This window comes from Pholis gunnellus (assembly GCF_910591455.1).
Source record: "Pholis gunnellus genome assembly, chromosome: 6".
NCBI lineage: Eukaryota > Metazoa > Chordata > Actinopteri > Perciformes > Pholidae > Pholis > Pholis gunnellus.
The window spans coordinates 26,234,088-26,259,010 of record NC_136532.1 but is presented as its reverse complement, the minus strand read 5'-3'; the positions used below and the strand labels follow the sequence as shown (position 1 = coordinate 26,259,010).

At 42.9% G+C, this 24,923-nt stretch overlaps 1 protein-coding gene across 1 annotated transcript in view; it reads left to right on the top strand.

Moving 5' to 3' along the window:
- Positions 1–24,923, top strand: part of adamts3 (ADAM metallopeptidase with thrombospondin type 1 motif, 3) — a gene marked incomplete at its 5' end in the record, with an annotated part of 114,279 nt that overhangs the window by 31,138 nt on the left and 58,218 nt on the right. Inside the window, one exon of the mRNA XM_079161104.1 lies at positions 20,373–20,572. Within this exon, the coding sequence (XP_079017230.1) occupies positions 20,373–20,572 (200 nt within the window). The remainder of the gene's footprint in view (positions 1–20,372; positions 20,573–24,923) is intronic.

Here is a 24,923-nt window from a genome sequence, read left to right as displayed (position 1 = left end):
AGTTGTCACGGAAATGTAGATTGTTTTAAGTTAAACTTCTTTTAAAGACTTCTTGTCCATGTTGGTTTTAAAAGATAGTTCTTGACCTTTTAGAAACTGCAGTCAAGCAATCACAACTGTTCAAGAAAGAACTCTCACTTTCACCTTCCTTTCCTGACACTCCTTCAAACTCACAGACCTCAAACACGTTGCCTTCCTGGGTCAACTCACATCAGTTCATCTTTGTACCTCTTCAATGCATTTCTGTAATGCAAGGGTCAGTTCATCCCACAGACGTTGGAACGGGGTCGAGGTCTGGGCTCAGACCAGTCGAGTGGGAAAAACAATTCGTTATGACCTGTCTTTGTGCTCGGGGGCAGTGAGGGGTTTACTACACCGTGGGACTTACTTTCAGCCACATACTGTACTTTTTTGCGATGCTTTTGATTTGGGTTGACTTTCGCTTTTTGCTGACGATGCGGTTGTATCCTCTTTTGTTAAGGTCGCCTTCGACTGTGGGAATTGTGCCTGTTGCAGCCTCGCCCATAACAAAAGATTATCCCGCCGCTTGTGGATCAGGATTCTGAGTAAATAATATACAACGTCTTTGCTTAATTTCTCAGTTTTAACAATTGGGGTCGGTAGGAACGGGATTCTGCCGACACCCTTGCAAGTAAAACAGCCCGTGAGCATTTTCTGTTTTCCTATAAAACAAATTCCTGTGATACGAGCTGCCAGTGAAAGCAAACAGGAGCGAGAGGATTACACACCGAAAGGTGATTATAATCATCCGGCTCATTGTTTCTTTACAGAGCTCCGCTGGATCAACAGCTTGATTCATGGAAGAGAGTTTCATCTGAAAAGAACTCATAAAACCTAATCAGCAGGGACTCTTCTGGTATTTTTTAAAAAAAGTTGTCAAGCAATAGAATTCCATTAAATGTTGCTTAGTTATATATGATCTCGTAGAAGTGAGTCTGCACGCAGTGGATCCTACACACAAGTAATAAAGTTTAAGGTTTGAAGTTAGTCTTTTAGTTTTTATGCCGTTTGAGTTTTTTCCTAGTGTGCCAACAGGTTTTTCAATGCAGTGTGAATCTATATATGAATGGGTAGATGAGTGTCGAGAGCCATGTTGAAGTACCGAGAATATCAAACCCACGTATTCATCGTGCACTTCACACTTCACAACAAGTGGTTGCCAGTTCGTTGCACAACCTGCATATTTCATGGTCTGGTGGAGTGCAAGTGATTCATCTCTCATGGTCGAGTGATGAACTCAAAGCTATAGATATATCAACACGTTACTTCATCTGGTGGTCAAACGATAAGTTTAAGTTTTATGTGGCGGGCTAGGTTAAGGTTTAGCTTGGCGTCTCCCGGCGTTGGCGAAGCTCTGGTCCTGGCCGTAGGAGGAGACGTGCAGGTCGAAGGCTGCAGCAAAGCCAGATCTGGGTCTGTCTACGGTGAACCGGTCTCTGCTGGAGGATCTGGGTCTGTCCTCAGTGGACTGGTCTCTGCTGGAGGATCTGGGTCTGTCCTCAGTGGACCGGTCTCTATGCTGGAGGATCTGGGTCTGTCCTCAGTGGACTGGTTTCTATGCTGGAGGATCTGGGTCTGTCCACGGTGAACCGGTCTCTGCTGGAGGATCTGGGTCTGTCCTCAGTGGACCGGTCTCTATGCTGGAGGATCTGGGTCTGTCCTCAGTGGACTGGTTTCTATGCTGGAGGATCTGGGTCTGTCCACGGTGAACCGGTCTCTGCTGAAGGATCTGGGTCTGTCTACGGTGAACCGGTCTCTGCTGAAGGATCTGGGTCCAGGCCCCGCTGGAGTCTGAGCTGAAGGAGTTTCTGGTGAACCTGCATGATTTCATCTGATCTCACCAGAATCCGACCCGGTGGCTCCGATGACGAGCACATAGAAATAGACAATCTTCTTTATTATGGTCTCGTTTACTGATGTAGGTGATCTAGAGGATCAGGATTCAGATTAGACTGTTAAAAATGATTAATTATGAATTATTATTAACAATAACTTAAAAAAATAATAAATACAGGAAACACAAATTGAATTAAAAAGAGCCCAGGTAGAGAACATTGGGTACACACGTGTTTTTCGACATTTCCTTTTTGGCAAACTTACACCACGCAGATAGAAAACAATGGTTTGATAAAGAAAAAAAGAAGATAATAATTCTCCGATAAGGTTGTAAGTCTTCTTTTCTATGATTTCCAACTGGATTCAATGGTGTTTATGCACAACGGACGGCAGAGCTATTGATATCTCCAGAAAGTGTGAGTCACGCTGAAACTAAAAACATGTCTACCGTCTCCGTATGGGAGTTATCTGAGTTATGACTCTGGAAAAAGGAGTGGATTCTGTTGGCAACAATTGCATCCATCTGGCTTTGAGCTTGAGTACGAAACAAACCCAGAAAGATAATATACAATCCCTGACAACAGGGCAAACCATCTGCTTATAACAATAATAGTAATAATAATGATACAACAGATAAGACACGGATGAAATAAAAGTGTGCTAGCATTAATAAAAAGCTTTTTTTTAAGATTTGAGAAGTGATTTAAAAATGATTGTGCAAGCCTCAAGATATTCAGGCTCATATTCTCATGAAGATCATGTGATATGATCAAAAGCTCCAGAACAGCTACTAGGACCTTGTGGTGAAATTGTTCGCTCAACCAAAGGAAAGTAGTGTTTGTAGTGTCCGTCCTCAGAGACCCGTCTCCCTCCCTCACTGTGAATCCTCCTGATTTTCCCCCGACGGCTCGAGAGAAACGCTCAAACACAATGTCTCACGTACAAGCGAATAGAAAACGTGTCCGGAATCACAAAGTGAACGGGAGTGTGATTGGGTTGGTGATACATTGACATGTGTGCCTGGTCGGCGTCGCCCCCCCCCCCCCACCTCTTTCTGTTATTGGTGAAGGGGCAGAAGAAGTCTCCGGGGTCCAGGTGTTCAGGTTTCTGCCGCAAGTCCTCGTTTCTCCTGAGAAGCTCCGGTAATTTCCCCCAAAACCTCAATGTGTTTGGAAAAAAAGCCAGTTTAGATGAGATCAATTCCTCCGGTTGCTTGAAGAGAGAGACGGCTTCGTTGTTGGTGCTCATCCAGCCGGCGGAGGAGACTTCACCCTGTTGCCATGTATCTACAGACATTGACAATCATAATAAACTCATGCTTTTTGTTTTTTAAACATTTACATAGTAAGACAGTTTATGTGACGTGACCAAGGAAATGACGTCATTTTTGCATATTGTTGTTCTATAGTTCTATGACAGCCTTCTGTCTGTTTGTTATGGCTCAGAAATCTCTCCTACTTGGGCTTTTGCACTGTACATTATTTTAATTGCAGCAATATAGTATAGATAATAATAAGAAAAATGCTATTTATTCAAAACATGAAAGTTAAGATGAAATGAAAAAAAGCATTTGAGATCACATCCAACATCATATTTTGCACCTATTTAAAAAAATGTTGCAAAGAAATCCAATAATCTTTTCTTAATGTAAAACGATTTCTGATGTGTGCTGAAGTGAGCTTAAACCAACCAATAATATCATAACATCCATCCATCAATCTGCAATTTCATGTTTTTTTATGGATTAAATACCCAACGGTTCCATCTCTAATATCATAGAGAGCTTTAATATGTAACCTGTGTGTGTGTGTGTGTGTGTGTGTGTATGTGTGTGTGTGTGTGTGATTGGGTGGGTGGGTGTGTGATCCCCTGGAAATGAGGCTTACAGTGAGAGTAACTAACTGGACTCCTCCGTGTGGCCCCTGAGATCTAATCTCCTGTTATCTGGCCTGACGCCCGGGTGAGGGATGCACCTCTGCAGCAACGTGGATATTAGGTTTTATTTTCACATTGTAGTGAAAACAGAGTGAGGAAACTAGTGAGCTGCCTCTTGTGTCTGACGGGGGGGACAGAGATAGACGGTGACGGAGAGAACTATACGCTGAAAGGAAAGCGGTGATTTGTAGTCGTCGCATAGACGCGTTAAAGCAGAGTAGGTGGCTGCTGGCTGGAGTGTGGAGGAATTTGGTGAGCCGGCAGGAATGAAAAAACGTTTTAGGGACGGACAAAAAGATGGAGTAAGACGTAATTATTAATCTAATCACTACTACAGCAGCCAGCTCTCCGGTGCAGCAGAAGCCGAGGCAAATCTAAGCACTGATTAGTGCTGATTAAATCTTAAATCTGCCTATTTTCCCCCTATTAGACCGACATATCGTGGCACAGTCCGCAGGCACGGTTAGCAAAATGTGTTGCAGAGCACATTCCAGTGACAGATTCTGCGGTTGGGTCAAGTAATTACTTCATGTATTGTAGTCTGGTTCTTCTTGAATTGTGGGTAGTCTGGGCAGAGGGAAAAGAATGACCTAAGCTGCGAGTGTGTGCGCGATGTGAAGTAGGGCGCCGTTTTAAACGCGAGCATGTGGGCGCTCAGCATAACCTCGCCTCGGATGAAAAGGTCTTTTTGCAAGGTGCGCCGGGCGCTTTCTCTTTTTTTTCTCCTTCCCTCTCCTCCTCACTTCAAATGCAGATGCTGTACTCTGTTGTGAGAGGATCAGAGCGAGCATTCCTCCCCTTGCAGGCTCAGGCTTCCTTTGATTTCCAGGAGAAAGAAAAAAAAGCTTCCAGAGGTCTGTGTCACAACCCACTTATGCAGGTGGAAGAGGATTTCTGTTTGACCGTCTGTTTCCAGGTGAAGCAACCGCTGGAGTTGTTTTCTTTGTCTGTGCCAGAAGGAGAAACGGAACATTTTGTCACTTGCTCGGCTGTTTTAAGAGACGGTGCTCTGTGATACGGAGTCATGAAGATAACAGACGGATTAAAGACGAGCGCTTCAGTGAACTCACGGGGGGTCAGACGTTTTATCCTGCTGGAGGCATGAACACGGTTTCTCTTTCTAAGTTGCGAGGCGTGTCACCTCCAGCTGGTCATGAGTTGGTTTCAGTATCCTCAGTATGTGAAAGAGACCGTAATGCCATACATACGATTTATTATAGATACCAAAATCTGACTTTCTGGTGACATCAAAGTCATTGCTGAAGCCAATAAACCCACAAAACCTCCAACAAGCTTCGTTATCTTTCCTTTCTGACGCTCCTTTTAAAAAAGTTTAAAAAGACACGGCAGCATAAAGGTTTTACACATAAAGCACTAATGACGATTAATAAACAAAACAACAATAAGTGAAAAACAGTGCTTACCAACGAATGACTGCTAACGTTAGCTCAACACAAACCATCACGTGTACCTAATAGTTATTTGTACAGTTTACGTGAAGGAAAACAAACTGGTTTGTGTACATTTATGGTAACTACAGTTAGTAAAACCAGTGGATCCAGCAAAAGTCACCACAATGAGAAGAAAACGCTAATTATGTCGGGCATCTTGGCTGCTCTGATTTTAATTTCCACACGTTCGTATAATAATCTGCATCCTGTGCAAACAACTGATTATAAATTAATATAAATAAATAAACAACTGCCTTCCGCTCTGACTAGAATTAACCAGAAAAGAGGACGAAACTCAAGCAACCGCACAACAATGACCCACTGACCACGGGGTAAATATGAATGAATGTGTTAATATGTTGTTTTTTGTAACTGTTCTTTCTGACACAACATCTTGCTGCAGCCCAGCCCAACATCTCACCAACACCTCCACAGCCAGCGACTTAACGCCATCAAAAGAAGTGCGAGGACGACGCACGCTCGCCCGTTTGAATAATCTCCTTACCGGCAGCGTTATCTGGTGACAGCTGCACCGAACCGTGTCATCTTCCTCAGCTTCCTGAGGAAACCGGGCAGCATGTCGTCCGCCAGCGGACGGCTGATACCGTGCCGGGGTTGTTGGTGTGCGGCCATTTCTCCCGAGCTCGCCAGCTGTTTTTTCTGTTTGTTTGTTGTGGTTTGTTTGTGCCCCGTTGGAACCCGTCGGCTCCGTATCACACCGTCCACAGCAGCTGTGTTTTGCAGCTATTTTCTTGCCGTGCAGTTTCAGTGAGTAGAGGCAATGCAGCGGACGTGACTGAGTTCTAATGTCGGTGTCCTTTCTGCTCACAACACAGCAAGCAAACACAAAAGAGCTCGTGAAATAACTCACTGCTCGTGCCCGCTGAGCTTTTTTTAATGAGTAGCTTGTGCTCTGATGTCTTGTATCAGTACATTAATATTCAGAAGGAGCTCATGGCTTTTCTTATTGTCCCCTAGTGTTATATTCTGACTTCCTTCTACAGCTACCTGCTACTAGAAACATAAAAAAACACACATCTGCACTTTTCTTTCCCCTCCTTCAAACATGATGGAGCTCGAAGAACTCGTAAAAAACAACGGTACATCCCCATCTGCCTTCTATTGTGGGGACGTGAGGCGTGTGCTTTGAATTACAGGAGGTGGATGTGAGAAGTGGTTTTTAATGATAGGCACGATTATTTATACAGCGCATTTCAGCAACAAGGCAACAAGGCAATTCAAGTAAATACGATGAAAGAAACGCCATTCAAAATCTAAGATAATTAAAACAAACTAGAACAGGAAAAGCAATTAACCTTCATTGCTGTGGAAACATTAAAGGTCATCAGGTGTTTGCTTCCTCTCATGACCCATCGCTGCCTGTTTCTAAAGGACCCACGATGAACTAAATGGCTCAAACATATCTCTACTAAATGTCACTGTATGGCACTTTTTCATTTGCACTCTAGAAGTCGCAGCCATTATGAACAGCTACTAGACTTTATTCATTACTAGTCGTTGAAAAAAATGAACCTCAGTCGATTAGGTAAACAAAAAGATAGCGAGTGAGTGTTGAACATGTCTGAAACGTTGGGAAAATGAGTATAATGTTAGAGGACACTGTGTGTAACAACTACACATTTACTTTTGTTTGGTCCATGACTTCCTTATATGTTTGTGTATATGTATCACAATACAAAAGAGTTTGGCCACTGCTCTTATGTGTTGCAAACAAAAGTCATTTTAGTCAGAGGTGAGTGTGAACGCTCCCCTCGGGTGTGTGTGTGTGTGTGTGTGTGTGTGTGTGTGTGCGCAGAAGCACATTTTCAACACTCAAAGTGAACGCTACGTAGATCCAAAGATGAAAGCACACGCTGAATACAGACGTCTCCTCCCTCTTCAGTTCCACCAGCAGAGTGAATAATTGCTCACTGAAGCCGATCTCGTGCTCCACCTGACATCTCTTCCCCGTTTGCATGACGTAGCGGCACATTGGGAAGATATTATCCACATTGCCTCGTACGTCTCCAGAAGTACGAAAAACCCTGAATGCGCCCGATGATGAGTTCTTTCCATCTGAAACCTGGTGATAATTACCGACCCCGGCCCGAGCCAAGGATCTGGAAGCAGGGTGGAAAAGATCCTTGGAAGCACTGACCAATATTTTTGAATCAAGAACCGCTTGTGTTGTGTTCTCTCCTGACTCGCTGTGAATCATCCAGTCGAAATTCCAAAAGTCACATGGCAGCTGGGAGCTGCTCACCAGCAACTCTTTCTTCTTTCCATCCAGTCCGCCTGCTAGCCGGAGCCAAAATACCTCACATTCTCGTTGCTTGTTGTGATACTACGTCCACTACTATGTTGTCCGTTAGAGAGAAATACCTAAAGGATGGATTGCAGCTGTTTGTGGGACGGAAAAAAGATATTTGTGTTTTGGACTTTCCCCCGGTATTGCAACACTTTTACTTTTCATCGCCTAGCTCAAATGTCTTTTCATTGTGTAAGAATGTGAGAGCTGCAATAACACTGCCCACACGTCTGGAGATTTCACCACGCTCATCTAAAAACTAGAACCAGAACTCGGACTGTTGTTGAAGAGCTGTTTCATCTCAAACGCTGCTCTCTCGGTTGTTGACGGTCAGTGACGGGAAGTGTGGGGGTTTTGTTCAATCCTCACGTACTTGTTGTGCTTTTCGCAGCTACTAACTAGACTAGGTGCCCAGGTTTTGGTTTAAAAAGGTTATGAATATACACACACACACACACACACACACACACACACACAGAGCTTCCCTGTTGTTATCAAGCCTCCGGGAAGAGAGCCGGGCTTTGAAGCAAAATGCAAGTGGCGGAAAAAAAGGTGGAATTAGGATTTCTGGGTCGGTCGTGTGATGCCACGGGGCCCAAAAATACTTTCCCCCCAAAAAATAAATGTTTTTGAGATAAATCCACATCCCAGTGTGAACACTTGAAATAGCCCTTATTTACATCATAAGGTCCTAAAAGTCTAATAGCGGAACCCAGAATTATTTTTCGGCTGGATCGAGGGGCCGGGAGGCGGAAGAAGTGCGCTTGTTTTGTGGGCTCCATAATGCAGAAAGTCTCCGGAAGATCCCTTCATCTTCATCTGAATTGAACGTTGCACCGCCTCCAACGCTGTATCCAGTTCTCTTCATACATCCATGGTTGTTGGAGTTGGTTTGAACACGTCCGATCCACACAACCTGATTGGTCGATGCTTTTATTCGCGGTGCAAAAGCTTGTTTCCATCTTACAGCTTGACTATCATTTACATGGAAGCCACAACGACCAGTTCCATCATATGTTTTTTTTAATCACAAACTCTTGATTTTAATTTAAATTTTAAACCTGTAATCGTCATCGCTGAGGTAAAGTGTTTTTCAGAGGAAGCTCCTGCGCCGCTCTGTTTCACTTCTAAACCCGTCAACCGTGCAAGAGACGAAACACAATCAGGGAAACCAGCTGGTGATCATCTGGAAAAACCTGCAGACTCAAAATCCTCCGAGCCGTTCCAAGATATTTCGTCAGCTAGTTGGGTCATTTTTTATTTTTTTCTTTACTTTTAACCGAAGAAATCATGTTTTTGTCCCCATTTAGATGAAGATTGTGTTTGATGATTACGTCACAAGCTTCAAAATGCCTTTGAAATCAAGAATAGAAAAAGGCTAGAAAGAATTTAAAAAGTAGCCGTCCATTAACTGTTACTTCACAAAGTCGAAAAAAGTTATTCTGACATCTAAAATGAAAACAAACAGGACCACAAACATTCATGGCCGAGGTAAAAATAGGCTCCATTCAGTATTTGAGGTTCCCACATTCCTGTATTTTATCAGTTGTGTTGGGCAGGGAGAGAGTGGAAACAGCTTGTCACTTGATCTTTTGACGATGACATTGGGTTGTTTGTTCTTTGAGAGAGTTGGAGAGAGAGAAAAAAAAAACGGATGCAGGTCACCAAAACATATTGAACTCTGTGAAAGGAAATACAGTGAGCATTTCTTCCAAAAAAGGCAGTTCGCACCCCACCATGAATGAAGCCTAAGTTTTGCAGCATGTTGTAACCGACCGACCCCAACAAGGCTCGCCGTTGTCTGCCTCGGCGCTGCCTCTCCCTCTGCCTCTCCACTCGCACACAAACACACTCCACAGCAGCCTGACAGTCCGACAACAGATAAGCACGCCGGCAACACAGAGACGTTTTTATGTTGTAAACAGAAAGCAGGTTCAAGTTAAGTCTGCGACGCCCACGTCTATAATGCATGATAAACACGCCTATAAAGCTTTATAATCTGCTTATTGCATTAAAGTCATGAGCACTCATGTATTCATGATGCTTTATAGTAACAATCATAACACATTTTAAAGCATTGAATATGGAATTATGTATCATACTTCATATTTTTTGCAAGTATCATATGTATTGTAGTTCCCATAGTTGCAATTCATTATAATATTTTTGTAATGCATTATAATTACAGCATTTTAATGTGTTTTCTTGCATAACTGTAATGTTTTTTTTCACTTTACTTAAAGTCCCAGTGAATCGGAGCTGGACTTTCTTTTGCTTCTGTACGGTGACGTATCGCCGTATCGATATTATTCATTATATTATTGGCGAATATGCCAATATTTCAACAATTATAATGCACCGTAATCCCTTCAAAAGAAATCAGGGAGTGACCAGTAATCGTGAATTATTATGATACCTGACCTTATAAGTCATAATAGACTTTTTATAATGTTTATGATTATTGTTGTAAAGCATTATGATTGTTTATGAGTGCCTAAAACTATTATAATACAGTATTATTATCAATGTGGGTAACGTTTTCTCTGACGTCCATGTCTAGAATGCATTATAACTTATAATGCATTCTAGACATGGGCGTCATAGAAAGTGTTACCAAATTAGATTTCTTACTAAATCCGCTCATGTTTGTTCAGGTAAGAAGCTCCAGTTAGGACGTGGTTAGCGTAGCTTAGCATAACGACTGGTAGCAGAGGCAAACAGCTAGCCTGGCTCTGTCCAAGTTAAAACAATATGCAAATCAAACTCTTCTAAATCTCACAGTTTCTCACGTTGTATCTTGTTCGTTCAAACCGTACGTGAACATAGATCGAAGAACAATAATTTGTGATTTTGCTCTCAAACAAACAACAGAAATAAAGTTGTGTGTGTGCAGCGTCTCAGGCCGTAGTCAAGGTCGTCAGAGACTGTTTGTGAGCACAGGCTCCGTCCTCCAAACACAAATATAAATCACATCCAGGGAACCTTCAGGTGCTCTTGAAGTTGAAAAGAAGAAAATAAATCACTCCTCAGCAAAACAAAGAGAAAAATAGATTCAAACACAGAAACCAGCTGCTGTTACAAGCAATCACAGCCCGTCTAAAGTCAAGTCCCTCAAAGTCAAGTAAAGTCGAATCCTTGAAGGCAAGTTCAAGTCCGGTTAGTCTTCACAAGCTCCGTGAAATGTTGTGACTCCTGACCGTTGAACTGGCTCATCGTTTGGACATATTTCTGTCAAAGCTGTTAAGATTATTCGTCGTGGTTTCTTGATTTCTTTCAATTTGTTGAATCAAGTCCTTTGAACGTTCCGGGCTAATAACGGAGGGATAATTCTAGTTCATGACGTCAAATTGGATCTTGTTTTTGTATGTTTGGGCTTCGGTTCTGTCTCATACTAACACTAACACTATAATATAAGTTGCTCTCTTGATGACTTTACAAAGTCAAAACCATGATGCTTAGATGTTAAATGTCAACTCGAGTCTGTAGGGAGTCGAGTCCAATCAAAGCTCAAGTCGTTTTGTGACTTAAGTCTTTCAAGTCCAGGTCTCAATTCTAAAGCTCAGGCCAGCGTGACGCACACACACACACACACACATAGAGCTTCAGTAACAATAATAAACGGACACGTTCTTAAAGCTGCAGTGTGAAGGATTTGGTGTCATCTAGCGGTGAGGTGAACCGTGACAGCCGTAGAGAGGATCGGCTCCATAAGTAGATATAAATGTTCTTTCTAACGAAAACTCAACGATTCTTATTTTACGGTGATTATACACTAAAGACACTTAATCATATTATACTTTATAATTTCTGACAATTGATGCCCCTAAATGTCACACTGATCCTTTAATATCGTACTTTAATTTAAAGCAAAACAAACAAACTAACAAACAAGTCCATGGTGGCATCAAAAACACAGACGAGAAGCTGGGACCCGTAAGGATTTTAACTTTTTGCTTTTTAAAAATGCCATTAATGATTCATTGGTATCAAGATTTAACATGAATAACAAGAATTCAGTGTCACTCACATCAAACACTGCCTAACGCCTTCATGGCTTCATTAATATATGTATGGATTGTGTTTGAGTCGTGGTTCAGGCTTTGATTTTCTGATTTGGCAGTCGGGATTAAAACCTTAAATAAAAACCCTGCATGTCAAAGGTCAACAAGAAGTTTAAAGAGAAACTGGCCAGCGGTCCCGCCCGGTCAGCTGTCGTCAGCAACCCCGATGAGTGACCGCTCTGGAACGTTGCCACACGAATCCCTTGTTGTTTGCTTGTCGGTATCATTCGTAGGTAACTGGTCTAAACATCCACAGTCGGCTCAATGTGATGTACATTGGTTTGGTGCGCTGACGTTACTGAGGAGAAAGGAAATGCAGTGCAAACCTGAGAGCCTCTATCATTGCCCATTCTAGATCACAGATCCACATTTTTTATTATAATTTTCTGAGATGTGTATCACTGAATACACCGCTGTTTGCTGCAAAGGGTTTGCAGCAAGAATAGTGTCCTCTAACCTTTTAAAGGAATATCAAAGCTGAAATGTTTTTCCATTTTTTTGGCTGTGCTGTCACCAGCTCCGTGAGTTTATCTCCCGGCTCTCCAGCAAGCAAAATGAATCCTTCAGAAGCCGGCACAGCGGCGGATGCTCAGGTACCACTTTGGTCTATTCGCTCCACTACGTATTAGATGTCAAATTACTTTTTTTTTTATTGTTAACAGTTTTGCCTGTGGATATTTTCATATAAAAATGTGACATTTCTCCTACCAAAGTGGCATGGATCCAAAGCTTTTGTTCCAGCGCAATAATAGAGCCGCTCATGGACATGGCTTTGGCAAAAAAATACAAAATATATGGAATTGAATGGCAATTCGTCCAGCAGGTGGGTAGAGTGAAAATGTCTTTTTGATAAGGTCCCATTTGCGTCGCGCTCTAGCTTTGTGTGTGTTTCTAGTTGCACTTTGGAGTTTCCTGCTCCTGAGCCACAATAGTCTGATGCGCTGCTCGGCAAAAACACGCTGAAAACATGGCCGGCCTTCCAATGAGACGTTCCCCGCTATCGGAGAGCCCTGCATGTTGCAAGTGTGACATGAGGACGTGGAAGAAAGAAAAGTCACATGACATGAGATGCAGGCTGCAGCTTTACAAAAGTTGTACTATTTTTATCTTGGGGTGAAGCCTTAGAAATAGGCGCTTGAGAACACTTAACGGCGTCTTCTGCCCGTCGAACAATAGATTTAACTCTTCCGCTCTGTTGAATTCAATTATAGATAAATATTGGAAATAAACGTTAATTTCTAGCCAGCTTGCTCGCCCGGACAGCTAGCGGCTAGTATGGCTAGTTTCAAGTGTTTTGTGTAATATATCACGACGTGCAGCATCTTTCACGGTTAATGTGGGTAAAAGCATCTCTGACGCACTTTTTAAGGAACATTTCTGTCATAAATTATCTTTTACTTTTGTTCTAAAAGACTTGTTTTCTGAGGCAGAGCAGCCACGACTTAGAAATCATTAGTACTGCTTTAATAATATAAGGCCCAGTGGGAGCAGGAGTGTGCTTACATTTTATGCCTAAAACTCCCCGCGAGCCTGTTAATAGTGCTCCAGAAGCCTCGGGTGGGCCGCATAGAATGCACGTAGACACAAACGCAGCTTTTTAAAAAACCCTCACACTTCAACACAGGACCACAAAGCTGCGTGGCGTCTCTCCACTGTGTGCACTGCCTCGGCCAGCATCTTTTCTCCTGTTGCGGTGGCCCTGCTGGTAATTAGGCCGCTGTTGTGCTGCTGTCACTGCTCATTTTCAACTGTATACGGGCGGAGGGAAGAAAAAAGGGCCAAAGCAGTAGCGCCTCAGCCGTAAAATCCAGTGTAATTATCCCAGGCTTTATGTGCCCTAGGAAGTCAAAATTCCCCTTACATGACAAGAAGTAAATTGCCAGCACTGAATCAGCTGCAGCTCCACGACACCGTGGTGCTGGAACCGCTCTGGTAGAATAATTAAGATGCAAATGATGGTAATTTAGTTTTCAATGTTAAGGTGGAATTAGTGGTCTCGTGCACCTGATTTCAGGCCGTCCTTCACAGACCTGTGCTTCTCTGAAAGCCATATTGAAATTGTGCAGCAACAGCAACCAAATAACAAACGTTATTCAAGGCGACTGTAAAATGAGATCTCGACCAGGAAAAGATTTGTGGCAATAATGGCTTTTGTTTTGTTTTTTTCCACCCGGACCAATCGAGGATATAAATCAGACCAAAAAGAGAAATGGGAAAGAAAAGAAAACCCAACAGATAAGTTACTATTGCGCCGCAAACAACTGCCACACTCTGCTGCAGTGAGTAACAAGCGGCCCTCAGCGTTGCAGTGGTACGGCTGACCAAGCAGACGCTAATGTCAAACGCCTGTGGTGTATTGGTGGAGACTGTGTTCCATTGGATGTCTTGTTTAATTTAGTGTGTGGCCAGGTTATTATTACGGTTCTTGTCATGAGATAAGGACCGTGATGCTGTGAAGGAACATGGTGTTCTTTGAAGGCCCAGAGTCTTGACACCTTGTATTCACACTCACATCCTTTTGTTGATTTGTCAGCTTCGCACTTTGCTGTCAGCAATCAATCGATCAAAGGCTCTGACAGAAAAGAGGAGAAAATGTCGCAGGACTGTAACAACCCGTCCGATCATTTTACTCGACTCGATTGCGATGATTGGCCTCCTGTCTCCCTGCCGTCCTGTCAGCCTGTGTGTATTCTGTGTGTAAGCTGCTATAGCTTCTCAGCTGTGAGAACTAACTGCCGCCATGTTTGCTGTTTACATTCATTCAAGATCATTTTGGGGGGAGTGGCTTTGGAGGGAGGCCTGAAGGGGGAGGGGCTTGTTGGAGTTGCCGACTTCGCAATTTTCTTGCTAGAATCAGCTAATTTTTTGGAGCTACTGCTGCTTTCATTGCAAACGAGTTGGCAACTCTGGGCTGGGTTTTTTTTTTTTGGTTGTATAATTAAAAAATAAAACCTAAGATTTCCAGCCCTGTCTCACTGGGCATGTATGACGGCACAATGGGAGGTTATTTACACCATGAACTGTTTTTAGATTGATATTATTGGTCAATGGCAAGGATTGAAATTAGCACCTGCCATCTGCCAAATACAGTGTTAACGCAAGTAAAAGATTTCAGGTCACTTTGTCCCCATGGAAGACACGTTTTCTTTATATTAGATTATTATTTATTTTAAGACTAGTCAGGGATGAAGGTTAAATGATAGATTCCATATTTCTACTGTCTTGTACCGCGAGGTGTGTTTACAATTCTGAAGCATTCTACAAATATTTCAGAGAGCCTGGGCCAAATAAAAACCTGTAAAACACGGCTCATTTTAATGTACAACAGCTGAATGATACAATATGATAATGCGAGATTATTTATCGTCCTTCAATAGATATTGTGACACGCAATTACATCGTCTCAATTGATAATAACAAGCACATACTAACTCAGGTTCTTAATTAAAATAGAAAATACTCTTTCTATTCGTTAAGCATTTATTTCACGAAGGAGCGTACAAATTAGGCTTCACCATGTGGTTCATATAGACTATTTATGTATTGAATAACTATGTTATCCTGATATATATACATAGTTGTATATCGGGATAGAAGATTTTGACCATATCGCCCGGCCCGAACTACAGGTGCACCAGTTGGAACCAGGATTCAGCCGGTCACACGTGTTTTAATGAGTTGTTTTGTGACCTCTTTCATTCACTGGACTCCTTTGAGATCGTTTCCTTTGAACGGTCGGGGTCGATGCTCTGACGCTCTCCTGGCCCCCCGTGATCCCGCCATTCTCACGGCCGGTTAGATGACACTCTGAGCCCGTTTCCAGTTATCCGCTCACCAAGGAAAGCCGGCGTGAAATTGGAGCGATTTGGCTCGCACCTGCTTGTGTCGCAGCGTGCTCGATGCTGCGAGAGCAGTTTTGATGAATTCGCTATTTCTGATCTTTTGAAGCCGATTCTGTCAGAGCACCGTCTGCTCATCAGGCTCAAACTGCAGGTTTAAAGTGTCCTTTTGAAATTGAAGGTGCCACAGGTAAGATGTGGCCGAGTGTGAGGGAAGTAGCTGTTTCGCCAAATATGTTGACGCATTGTGCTGCAGAGATATCTACCGCCATCCAGCGAGGTCCGGCCTGTACTTTGTGATACCGCTTGTTGCTCGAGAGGCGATAGAGTCGGTCTGCCTTCAGTCCAGACAACGAAGAAGTAGAGCTGCACCGAGGGCTTTTTTAATAATGCGTCCGTGGTCCGTGTGTGTGTGTGTTTCGTAGGGCTGAAGGATTATGGCCAATGTGACAGTCCCGATTGTTTTAATCAATATTGAGATCTTTGTTTTGTTACCATTCTTTATCCTATTCATTGATTTTTAGTGACAAAATATTTAAATGTAGCGCTGTAAGGCCGGCGCTTTACATTACAGCCCAAAAACATCTGGATCGCCCCCTGGTGGCCGGCTGTCTTTAGGAAAGTGCTTGATTCACGCATTTTAACATCGCAGTCGATCATGTTCATTTAACTGTAGGAAGCCAAAATCATGATCACGAGTAGTGTTGGATGAATTGTGTGCGGCCCTAGTGTTGAATTCAAAGTGGCAGAAATGAGAAGACGACTCGCCTCGCTCTTCAAATTCAGGTGTATTTCTTCGGAAGGTGCTACACATTGCACCTTTAAGTCTCACTTAGATCCTCAGTCATTAAAAACAATGTATTATAGCTTCAACGGTGAAAACATGAACATGTCAGTGACATCATTTCTCTAACGAAACAACTGCATCCCATTTATCTTTACCCCTTACTAATTTATGCACATGAGGCCAATGACATTCAGCTCACAGAGTAGATTTCATGCGTATTCCCATCCCCCCCTTTTAAATGTGCATTTCCGTATCATTTCATACAGGAGAGCTACATTATATAGGCCAATCCTGCAGCATCACTACACAGCAGGAACAGCTGAAAGGATTACAGCTCATATTTTAATGCAAAGAAATGCTTCTTTTTGTTGCTGTAATACACTTGGATACTTGTTTCATTTTCCCATAAATCAACATCTTTTCGCTGTCAGATTTATATGCATTTATAATTAGAAATATCAAGAGAAATCCCCCTATATGTTAAAGCATTTCAATCTGAACAAACAAATGCAAATTCACCTTTTTTTTTGTTTTTCACCCAGGTTAATTCTGGCAATACAATCTGTGTCCTTTCTCCTGATGAAGTGTAGGGAGTGCAAGTGTGGATATTGAAGGCGTCACACAGCAGACACAGTAGATTTCCACTCCGGGCTGATGGCGAGTCGCCTGCCTTCTTGTGCCATTTTTAGCCTGCGGCCGCCCCTGGCTGGCCTCGGTGCCACCTTTTGCTGCTCGGTGCCACGTGTGGGCAGCAGACGCTGGCCTGGGGGGCCACTCCCATCTCCTGGGCTGCACGGTGGGAGCTCCCGTGGGACTGGGCTGTGGGGCGAGAGGTGGAGGACGGAGGGGAAGGGGGGGGGGTGCTGGCCGCTGACTGAAGCACACTAGCGGTCTTAAGGAGCGCTGCTGAGGGGAAGTCCTGTGCGTTTGAAGTAGGTACCTTAGAAAGCCTGTTTACTCTGGGGTGGTGGTGGTGGTGGTGGGGGTTGGCCGGCTGCACAAGAATGCCTGTGTCACGACGGGAGTGGCGGAGAGGAGGAATGCACTCCACAATCCCAACACTGTAGGAGCCTGGGCCACAGCTGAGGTGGCAGCCATTTCTTCTTATTTATTTTAGCTCCCGCTCCACTCAATCACCGGCCCTGTCTGTGGCCCTCAGCATCCTTGGGAGAAAAAAAAGAAGAAGAAAAAACGGCCTTCGCTTTTATTTATGGCTTGAGATTTTTCGAAGTATTTACCAGCGCAGCATCTTCACCCGATGTGGATGAAATATAGGATTATTATCTTTTTTTTTGTTTTGTTGCTTTAATCATTTTATTTATTCAGGGGAAGTTCACCAGAGCACGGAGGAGCTTCTGCCTCGCCTGTCTTCACATACAGACGTTCGTATTCATGGCATTTCAGTGGGATCATAGTTCACACTAAATACGTCCCGGGTGGTTCGCGAGAGAGTTTTCGGTTAATTTGACCAGCTGAGAGCGCACAAAAACTGTGCTAAGACGCCTGGAAATCTCTTAACATTCTCCCAAGAGCGCTGCCCTTTGGGTCACTGATACATACGCTTGAATGTTTTTTTGAAAGTGGCTTTTATTCATCTGATGAATGATCTTAACTTGAACGCCAGAGAAGGTTAATGCTGAGCGCTGACACGTCCGTGATCACGTTCGGCTAAAACCGCCGCCACTGGAAGCAAATTTGTTTTGACTCACCCCGCTGCGAGAGCTCACCAAAGCGTCTTTAACACACAAGCTTCTTGTGATTCCACGTGCCCTTTGTTTACCGACCGGTTTGTTTGTAAGTGGGCTCCGTGAACCTACGTGAACCCATTTATTTTCATGCTGTAACGTCCCTCTTGGGGACTACAGGCGGACATTGACAAATGAAAGATGACCTCTCTTGCCTTCAGTATATATGTTCAGTTTGAATGAAGATGGGCTCGTCTTAAATGCGCTCCCGTCACACACACACACAACCAGAGTCTGCAAAAAAATGATTTACTGTTGAAAAACCTTCTACACCGTTTACTCCGAGCTGTGCAGCACAAAGCCTGGACCGTCATCAGCCAAACATTTTAGCTGTAGCTGATAAATGTCGGCGGCTTTGTTAGCAGTTAATGAGATTTTAAAGTCAATTTCATTGTTTGAAGCATTACATATTCACACCATGTATACGTAAAATAGTTTTTTTTTGTTAGCGCACAGTAAAAGCAAACAGAACATTGACGTATTTTGCTTTGCTGATGGAAATATTAATGATGTTCAGATTGCAGTGTTTCTGTCAATAAAGAGTTTCAGAGTTTGTTAAATTAAAATTAAAATAAGTAGCAAACTTGTGCTGGAGTGAAGTTTGTAATCATAGAGAAGGTCTCAGAAAACATTTGAAGAACTCTTGTTTTAAACAACCTTGAGTGCACCGAAGGTTCAGACTCTTCATTATCTCCAGCAGGCTCAAGCCTGAGGGGAGATCATACTACTGGACACATCAGTCTAATATTGTCTGTACTCATTAATGACAGACTGTTTGCTCAATGGCCTCTTGTAGGCATGTCCGGCAATCGTCTAGGCTAAGAACAAGACGTACCTCGTCTGTGTCAGGCCACGTGTTTGGCCTTTGTTGCAAGGAAGAGAGAGAGAGAGAGAGAGAGAGAGAGAGAGAGAGAGAGAGAGAGAGAGAGAGAGAGAGAGAGAGAGAGAGAGAGAGAGAGAGAGAGAGAGAGAGAGAGAGAGAGAGAGAGAGAGAGAGAGAGCACTTTTCTAGTTTCAATTTGAGATTGCATCAAACATGATCGAAATTGACCAATATTTTCAAACTAACAGACAGAAAAACTAAAAAAAAACTGCGGTTGACACCAAACCAAACAGACAGAAGCAGACAGGCTTACTGTTGGCCTGAAGCTCCAGCGAATTAAAACGCTCTCTGATGATTCACATGGCAAGAAGTTCCCCACCGAGTTGTCATCCTGCAACTCTCCTGCTGGCTTTTACGAACAGCCAAGCCGCTGACACCCGAAGGATTCGGCAGTTCGCCGTCATTTCAGTGGAAAATTGAATGTCCTGTGCGTCTGTAAAGCAAAGTGTAAAGTAAGGGATATCTGTGGCCCCTTGATCGGCTCTCGGAGAAGGATTACCGAGGACACCGGGTGAAGGATTTCATATCGGCAGTGATGGGTTTGACACCTCAGCCTTCAGTGGAAAGCTGAGCGGTATTAGTGGGGGGAGGTCATAAACGTGCTCCTTCAAAACCGAACGAAAACGCTTTTGCCAGGAAGTGCAGAGGAAACTGAATATTGTCAAATCTGATAGTTCACTTCATTTTCATATCCAGTGGAGACGTAAACTTTGAAGTCGAACATGATTTTCCTGTTTTATTACCACAACGAATATTCTGTAGATTGTAAAAATGCCTAAAAAGAACGACACATTGTATATTTTCTTTGGGCTTATTACAGGCAGGGAATTGCAATGCAATAAAGAGCTTCTTATCCCAGTTGGAATCAACTTATAGTACGTCAATACTAATAGAATAACAATGACTGTTAAACACTTATTTCACAAACAAAAAAACTAGCAAGTGTTGTATGGCCAACTTAGGTGTTTTATACTTTTTAGATTTCCGTCACAGTTTTCCAGAGCCCAGAGTGTCATCCTCAGATTGCTTAATATGTTCAACCAACAGCCCAACATGTTCACAATAACAATGATATGAGTCAGAGAAATGCAACAAATCCATTCATTTCAGAAGCTGGAACCAGAAAACAAACCTGGTATTTTGGCGAGTGGTTGAGTGAATTGTTTGCAGTCATCAATGATATATATACGTGTGTGTATATATATATATATATATATAACACCTTTGCCACACACTGTGAATTCCTGTAGTCCTGCAGCTACAAGAAACTCATTAATATTGATTCAACCCTCTTGTGAGCTTCAGTACTTTCATCGTAACAGTGGACCGAGGTGTGAATTTACTCATCATTTCAACGTAAAAGCTCCAGAGCAGCTGTTGTCCACAGAAACGTGTGTGTTGTTTAGATAACCGCATTCCACTTGTGCAGTATGATTAAATGTGTTCGTTTTAAAGACTTCTTGTCTTGCTAACACTTCCGTGTCCGCCGTCTCGATCCCTGTACAGAACCAGAGCTGGACGTACCCGGGACCCTGGACTCTGTAGCCCGGCAGGTCAATGAGACCGTCCGCCGCCGCCGCCGCCGCCGCCGAGATGCCGGAGAGGACGACTACAACATTGAAATCCTGCTGGGGGTCGACGACTCGGTGGTTCGCTTTCACGGCAAGGAGCATGTGCAGAACTATCTCCTCACTCTCATGAATATCGTAAGTCACAGACACTTGTTTTTGTCACTAGTTTTTAATTCTTGTGTTGCAGTTTATTGCTCTTTGAACCTTTTCTTTTTTTTTATGCATTAGACAGAATTTAACAGGCATCAGTAGGTACTGAAAAGGTCTTCTTCTAAAAACGCTGAACTGTGGGTTGATACCATTATGGATATCAATGTCAGACACTGTGTAGGATAAGAAGAGTGGGAATCCATCTATAGAGCGCCATAATACTCTCCCCACCTACTGTTTGGCATCTGTTCCACTGTCTTTCTCCTCGAGCATCAGTCTTTATGGTCAAATAAATGACTTCCTGAGGATTACGCTCCATATTCTAAAATATATGCCCATCTACTCAGCACAGAAAAATAGTCTATGAGAAAATGACTCTACTTCTCTCTTGATTTATTACCTCAGTAAACATTGTAAACATGAGTTTATGGTCTCAATCTCTAGTTTCAAGTCTTCTTCAATACAGCATGATGTTCATTTAGTAAATGATGGTCCATTTAGAGTCACACAGACCATAAAGCAGGGGATGTTTTAAGGCGGGGCTACTGTGATTGACAGGTCGCTGCCGCTACCAGAGCCGTATACGGCATCTCTACGTCACTCCTCCGGCGTCCAAATATGGTCACTTCCGTTCCCCTGCGCCCCTCTCGAAAAACGTGGATCACTGGGGGTCAGTATGGGTCAGTATTAGTAAGCACTCAGTTCTGTTTCCCACGGGCCAGAAGCAGTACAGAGGAGGTTACACTGCCCTCTAATCTGCTTTAACAATCACATACTGATTGCAGCTCGGTCATGATCTGAATATATGCATTAACAGCAGCCTGTCTGCTGTGGCTCGGTGCTAAATCAACAGATCTGGGAGCTGGTTCACTGGTTGTTCACACCGGGATACCGAGGAATGATTGCCTCCGTTCAAACACAAAGGACTGTGTCATTAAATCCGTGCAGGGATCATCCGTCTGTCTTCGATGTATAGCTGCACCTCGTCCAGGTCGTTGAACCGAGATGCTGTTTTGTTGGCATTTTTTACAATCGGTTCAGACGGTCGTGTGCTTCGGGAGACGCAGATTAGAAGTTGTCGACAAAGAAAAGCAAATCGTGCCACCACTCTCTGCGTGGCGAGGCCTTCAATGAGACGTTTCACAGATCGAGAAGCCGGCAGAAAACTTTCATCCCACTGTGTTTTTGTTTTTCGTGCTTTCTGGAGAGAACTATGGAAGCTGCTGTTCCTGCTGGTGATCAAAGGGGACGGGGTTGGGGATGAATAGCGTTTCTTTATACCGTTGATGACATGTTGTGGGGGAGAAGAATTAGAGCATTTAAAGGCGACATCATTGGATGACGCTGCTTATCAGACGGTGTGCTCCCATTGATTTCTATCAGGGTGATATCGAGTGTGTGGCAGCGCCGGCTGTATTCCTGATTACTTGTCATGCGTTTGCTGTGAAGGCATCGTCCCAGAAATATATATATATATTTATATTTTTAAACCCTTTTCAGCCATCACTGCTGAAAGATAATCCTTTCAAATGCATATGCTCAGAAGCATTGATTGCGTAATGTTGTTTACGCTCTTCCTCCGCAGTCCTGTTCCCTGGATTGCATTGTGCTCTTCTGACAATGTGAGAAAACACAGGATTGTTTTCAAGTATCGAGGATGATAATCGCACGTCTTGTGTGTCGAGTTCTAAGAAAGGAAGTTTCGTTAAAAGCTGTTTGAATCATCGTACTGGACCCTGACTGCCTTTCTGGACTGACTTGAAGGATGTCGGTTATTAATTTGATTGTCGATAGAAGCCAATCAGAGCCTCGTCAGTAACGTGCTCCTCGGGTTAAACAGTTCGTCTGTGAAGAAGAATAAATTCATCCAATTCAACTCTGAGACACATCATGATCTCATTATTATACAACTTATATATCTGTTCATTAGTTACCACAGAAGCCCATTTCTGCCAGGAAAAGAAAACACTGAATGAAAAGTAAAAAATAAAAAAATACTGGTGTAACAATCATGGTAAATGATAATTAATTATTATTATTATTAATATTTTATGTTTTGTTTTCCTACGTTCGACTCCAAATATCGGCTTGCTATATCTTCGTATTTACTAAATAGCTTATGACTTAGATTTACCATTTCATAATTTAGAAGTAGTATTTTATTTCTCCCATTGTTTCCTGATATCTCTCTTCTGTCACTATCTACTGTATTAAAGGCCTTAATAAATGGCCCCAAAATCCTAATTGAGCATTAGCTTAATTCACTCTCCGCTCTTTTATTTCTTGGTCTCCTCACTCAGGCAACAAAACTACTCGATTGGGTTAAATAAGTATTTCTGTTATGCAACCTCGGTTACGTAGCCTAAGTTACGAATGTGACGTAAGTTCAGTATGTTACATAAAAGGCTCTCCTCGTACCAAAAACATTCTCAGACAACTAACTAGTTGATTTATCATCAGATCTGTAAAACATGGTTACATAACTTCTAATAAGTCAACATCAACTTGGTTCCACATGGGACACGAACAGCGGTCTCCTGAGTTAAAGTCCTTTGTTTGTCTCTTCCATCCATCCACCTCGACACCTGTGCTCCTGTGCTCCTGTGTATTTGACGGCATTCGAATGAGACTGTGTTGCTTACAGTATACTGTGTATACAGAGAAGACGTATATCCATAATTCAGAGAAAGAATGTGTTGGCGTGTGCGTCTCTCTCTCTCTCTCTCTCTCATTGTGTTGCCATGGTCGCCAGTGATGAATTTATGAGGTTATTTATGAGGTTATTTATGGTGTTTCCCAGCAGAGGAAACTCTGACCTCTGAACACTGTTGACTGTGATTGACAACAGTCTCCAGAGTCCCGAGGCTGTTCATCTGGACCTGCCTCTCTCTCTCTCTCTCTCTCTCTCTCTCTCTCTCTCTCTTCCTTGCCTTTCACCTCTCTGCTCTCCTGTTCCCTTCCATCCTTCCATCTTCTTCATTATCATTCTTCCCCTCTCCTTCTATTTCCCTCTCCTCTCCTCTCTCTTTTCTTATCTCTTCTTCTTTCTCTCGTCTTATCCTCACCCACTCATTTTAACATTTACCTCCTATCATTCCTCTCCTCGGTTTTCTTTTCTCTTCTTCTCTTTCTCTCCTCTCATCCTCGCCCACTCATTTTCCCGTCCTCCTCCTATCCTCTCTTCCCTCTCCTCTCTTATCCCTGTTCTTCTCTTTCCTCCTTCTCATCAACAAAGAGCCTCTACTTATGTATCATCACTGTTCTCCAGAGGACCGTAACTCATTGTAACGTATAATGAGCTTGTATTCGTGTACTGTACGGCGTTAATGAGTGTTTGTTTTGTGTGTATGTGCTGCTCCATTGGTGTCACTGCTGTCAACAATGGGATCAACACCAATGTGGTTTTCATGGACGCACACTGTATTAATCTGTTTAATCTCGCTCCAGCTTTACGTTTGGTCCCCAACCTGCTCCAGTACATGAGATAAGAATCTGTCAGCGAGTGTAGTACAGGCTTCTAATGATGGACAACTCTGGATTTCTGGGAGAATTTGTCTTGTCGTGATTAGAGCTGCAGCGCAGGAACTCCCCTCTGTATGTGTTCTCTCTCTGATACCATGCATAGCTGCTCCATTCTGCTGTACTCTGCAATCCAATTGAGTTCAATGCACGCTTCATTAGATTCTTTGATATTCACAAATTATGGGAAATTAGTGGTACAATGTCAAACACTCAGATATTTGAGAAAATGTCGATTTTATATTTTATAAGCTTCTTTTTTGTCACAATGTATGCCTTTTATTTTTTTGTCATTTTCCCCTCAGCTGTCTCACATCATTTCTCTTGTCGGGTCTCTTTTTCACTTGAGTAAAGATCGAGCCGGCTGCTGGTGGATCAGTTTCAGTCATAAGTGTACACATGGAAAGACACGCACAGGAATAAAATTGCTTCAGCCGGTGGCATCAGTTTTCCCTCTCAAGCCGTCAAAGGTCAATATCATTTCTCATGAAAGCCAACATTTCAGCGTGTCAGCAGACAAGGTATTAAAAGGCGGTGAAGAGTTTGAAGTTGTCAAACTGATAATCAGAATTTCTTCTGTCAGAATCCGAAGAAAAAGATACAATCTGTGTTCATGTATGAGTTTAATTGGTTGAAATCATCAAAAGTCAAACTCTACTTGATCAAAAGGCAGTAGACATTTTTTTTTAGAAACAAAATAGTAGAAACCGCCCGTATCATCAAGAAACGCTGGAAGCAGTGGTTCTACATTACAGGGCTTCACTGATGAGTCCTCTCAATGGGACATAAAGTAATGCATGACTTCTTTGGACCTCTG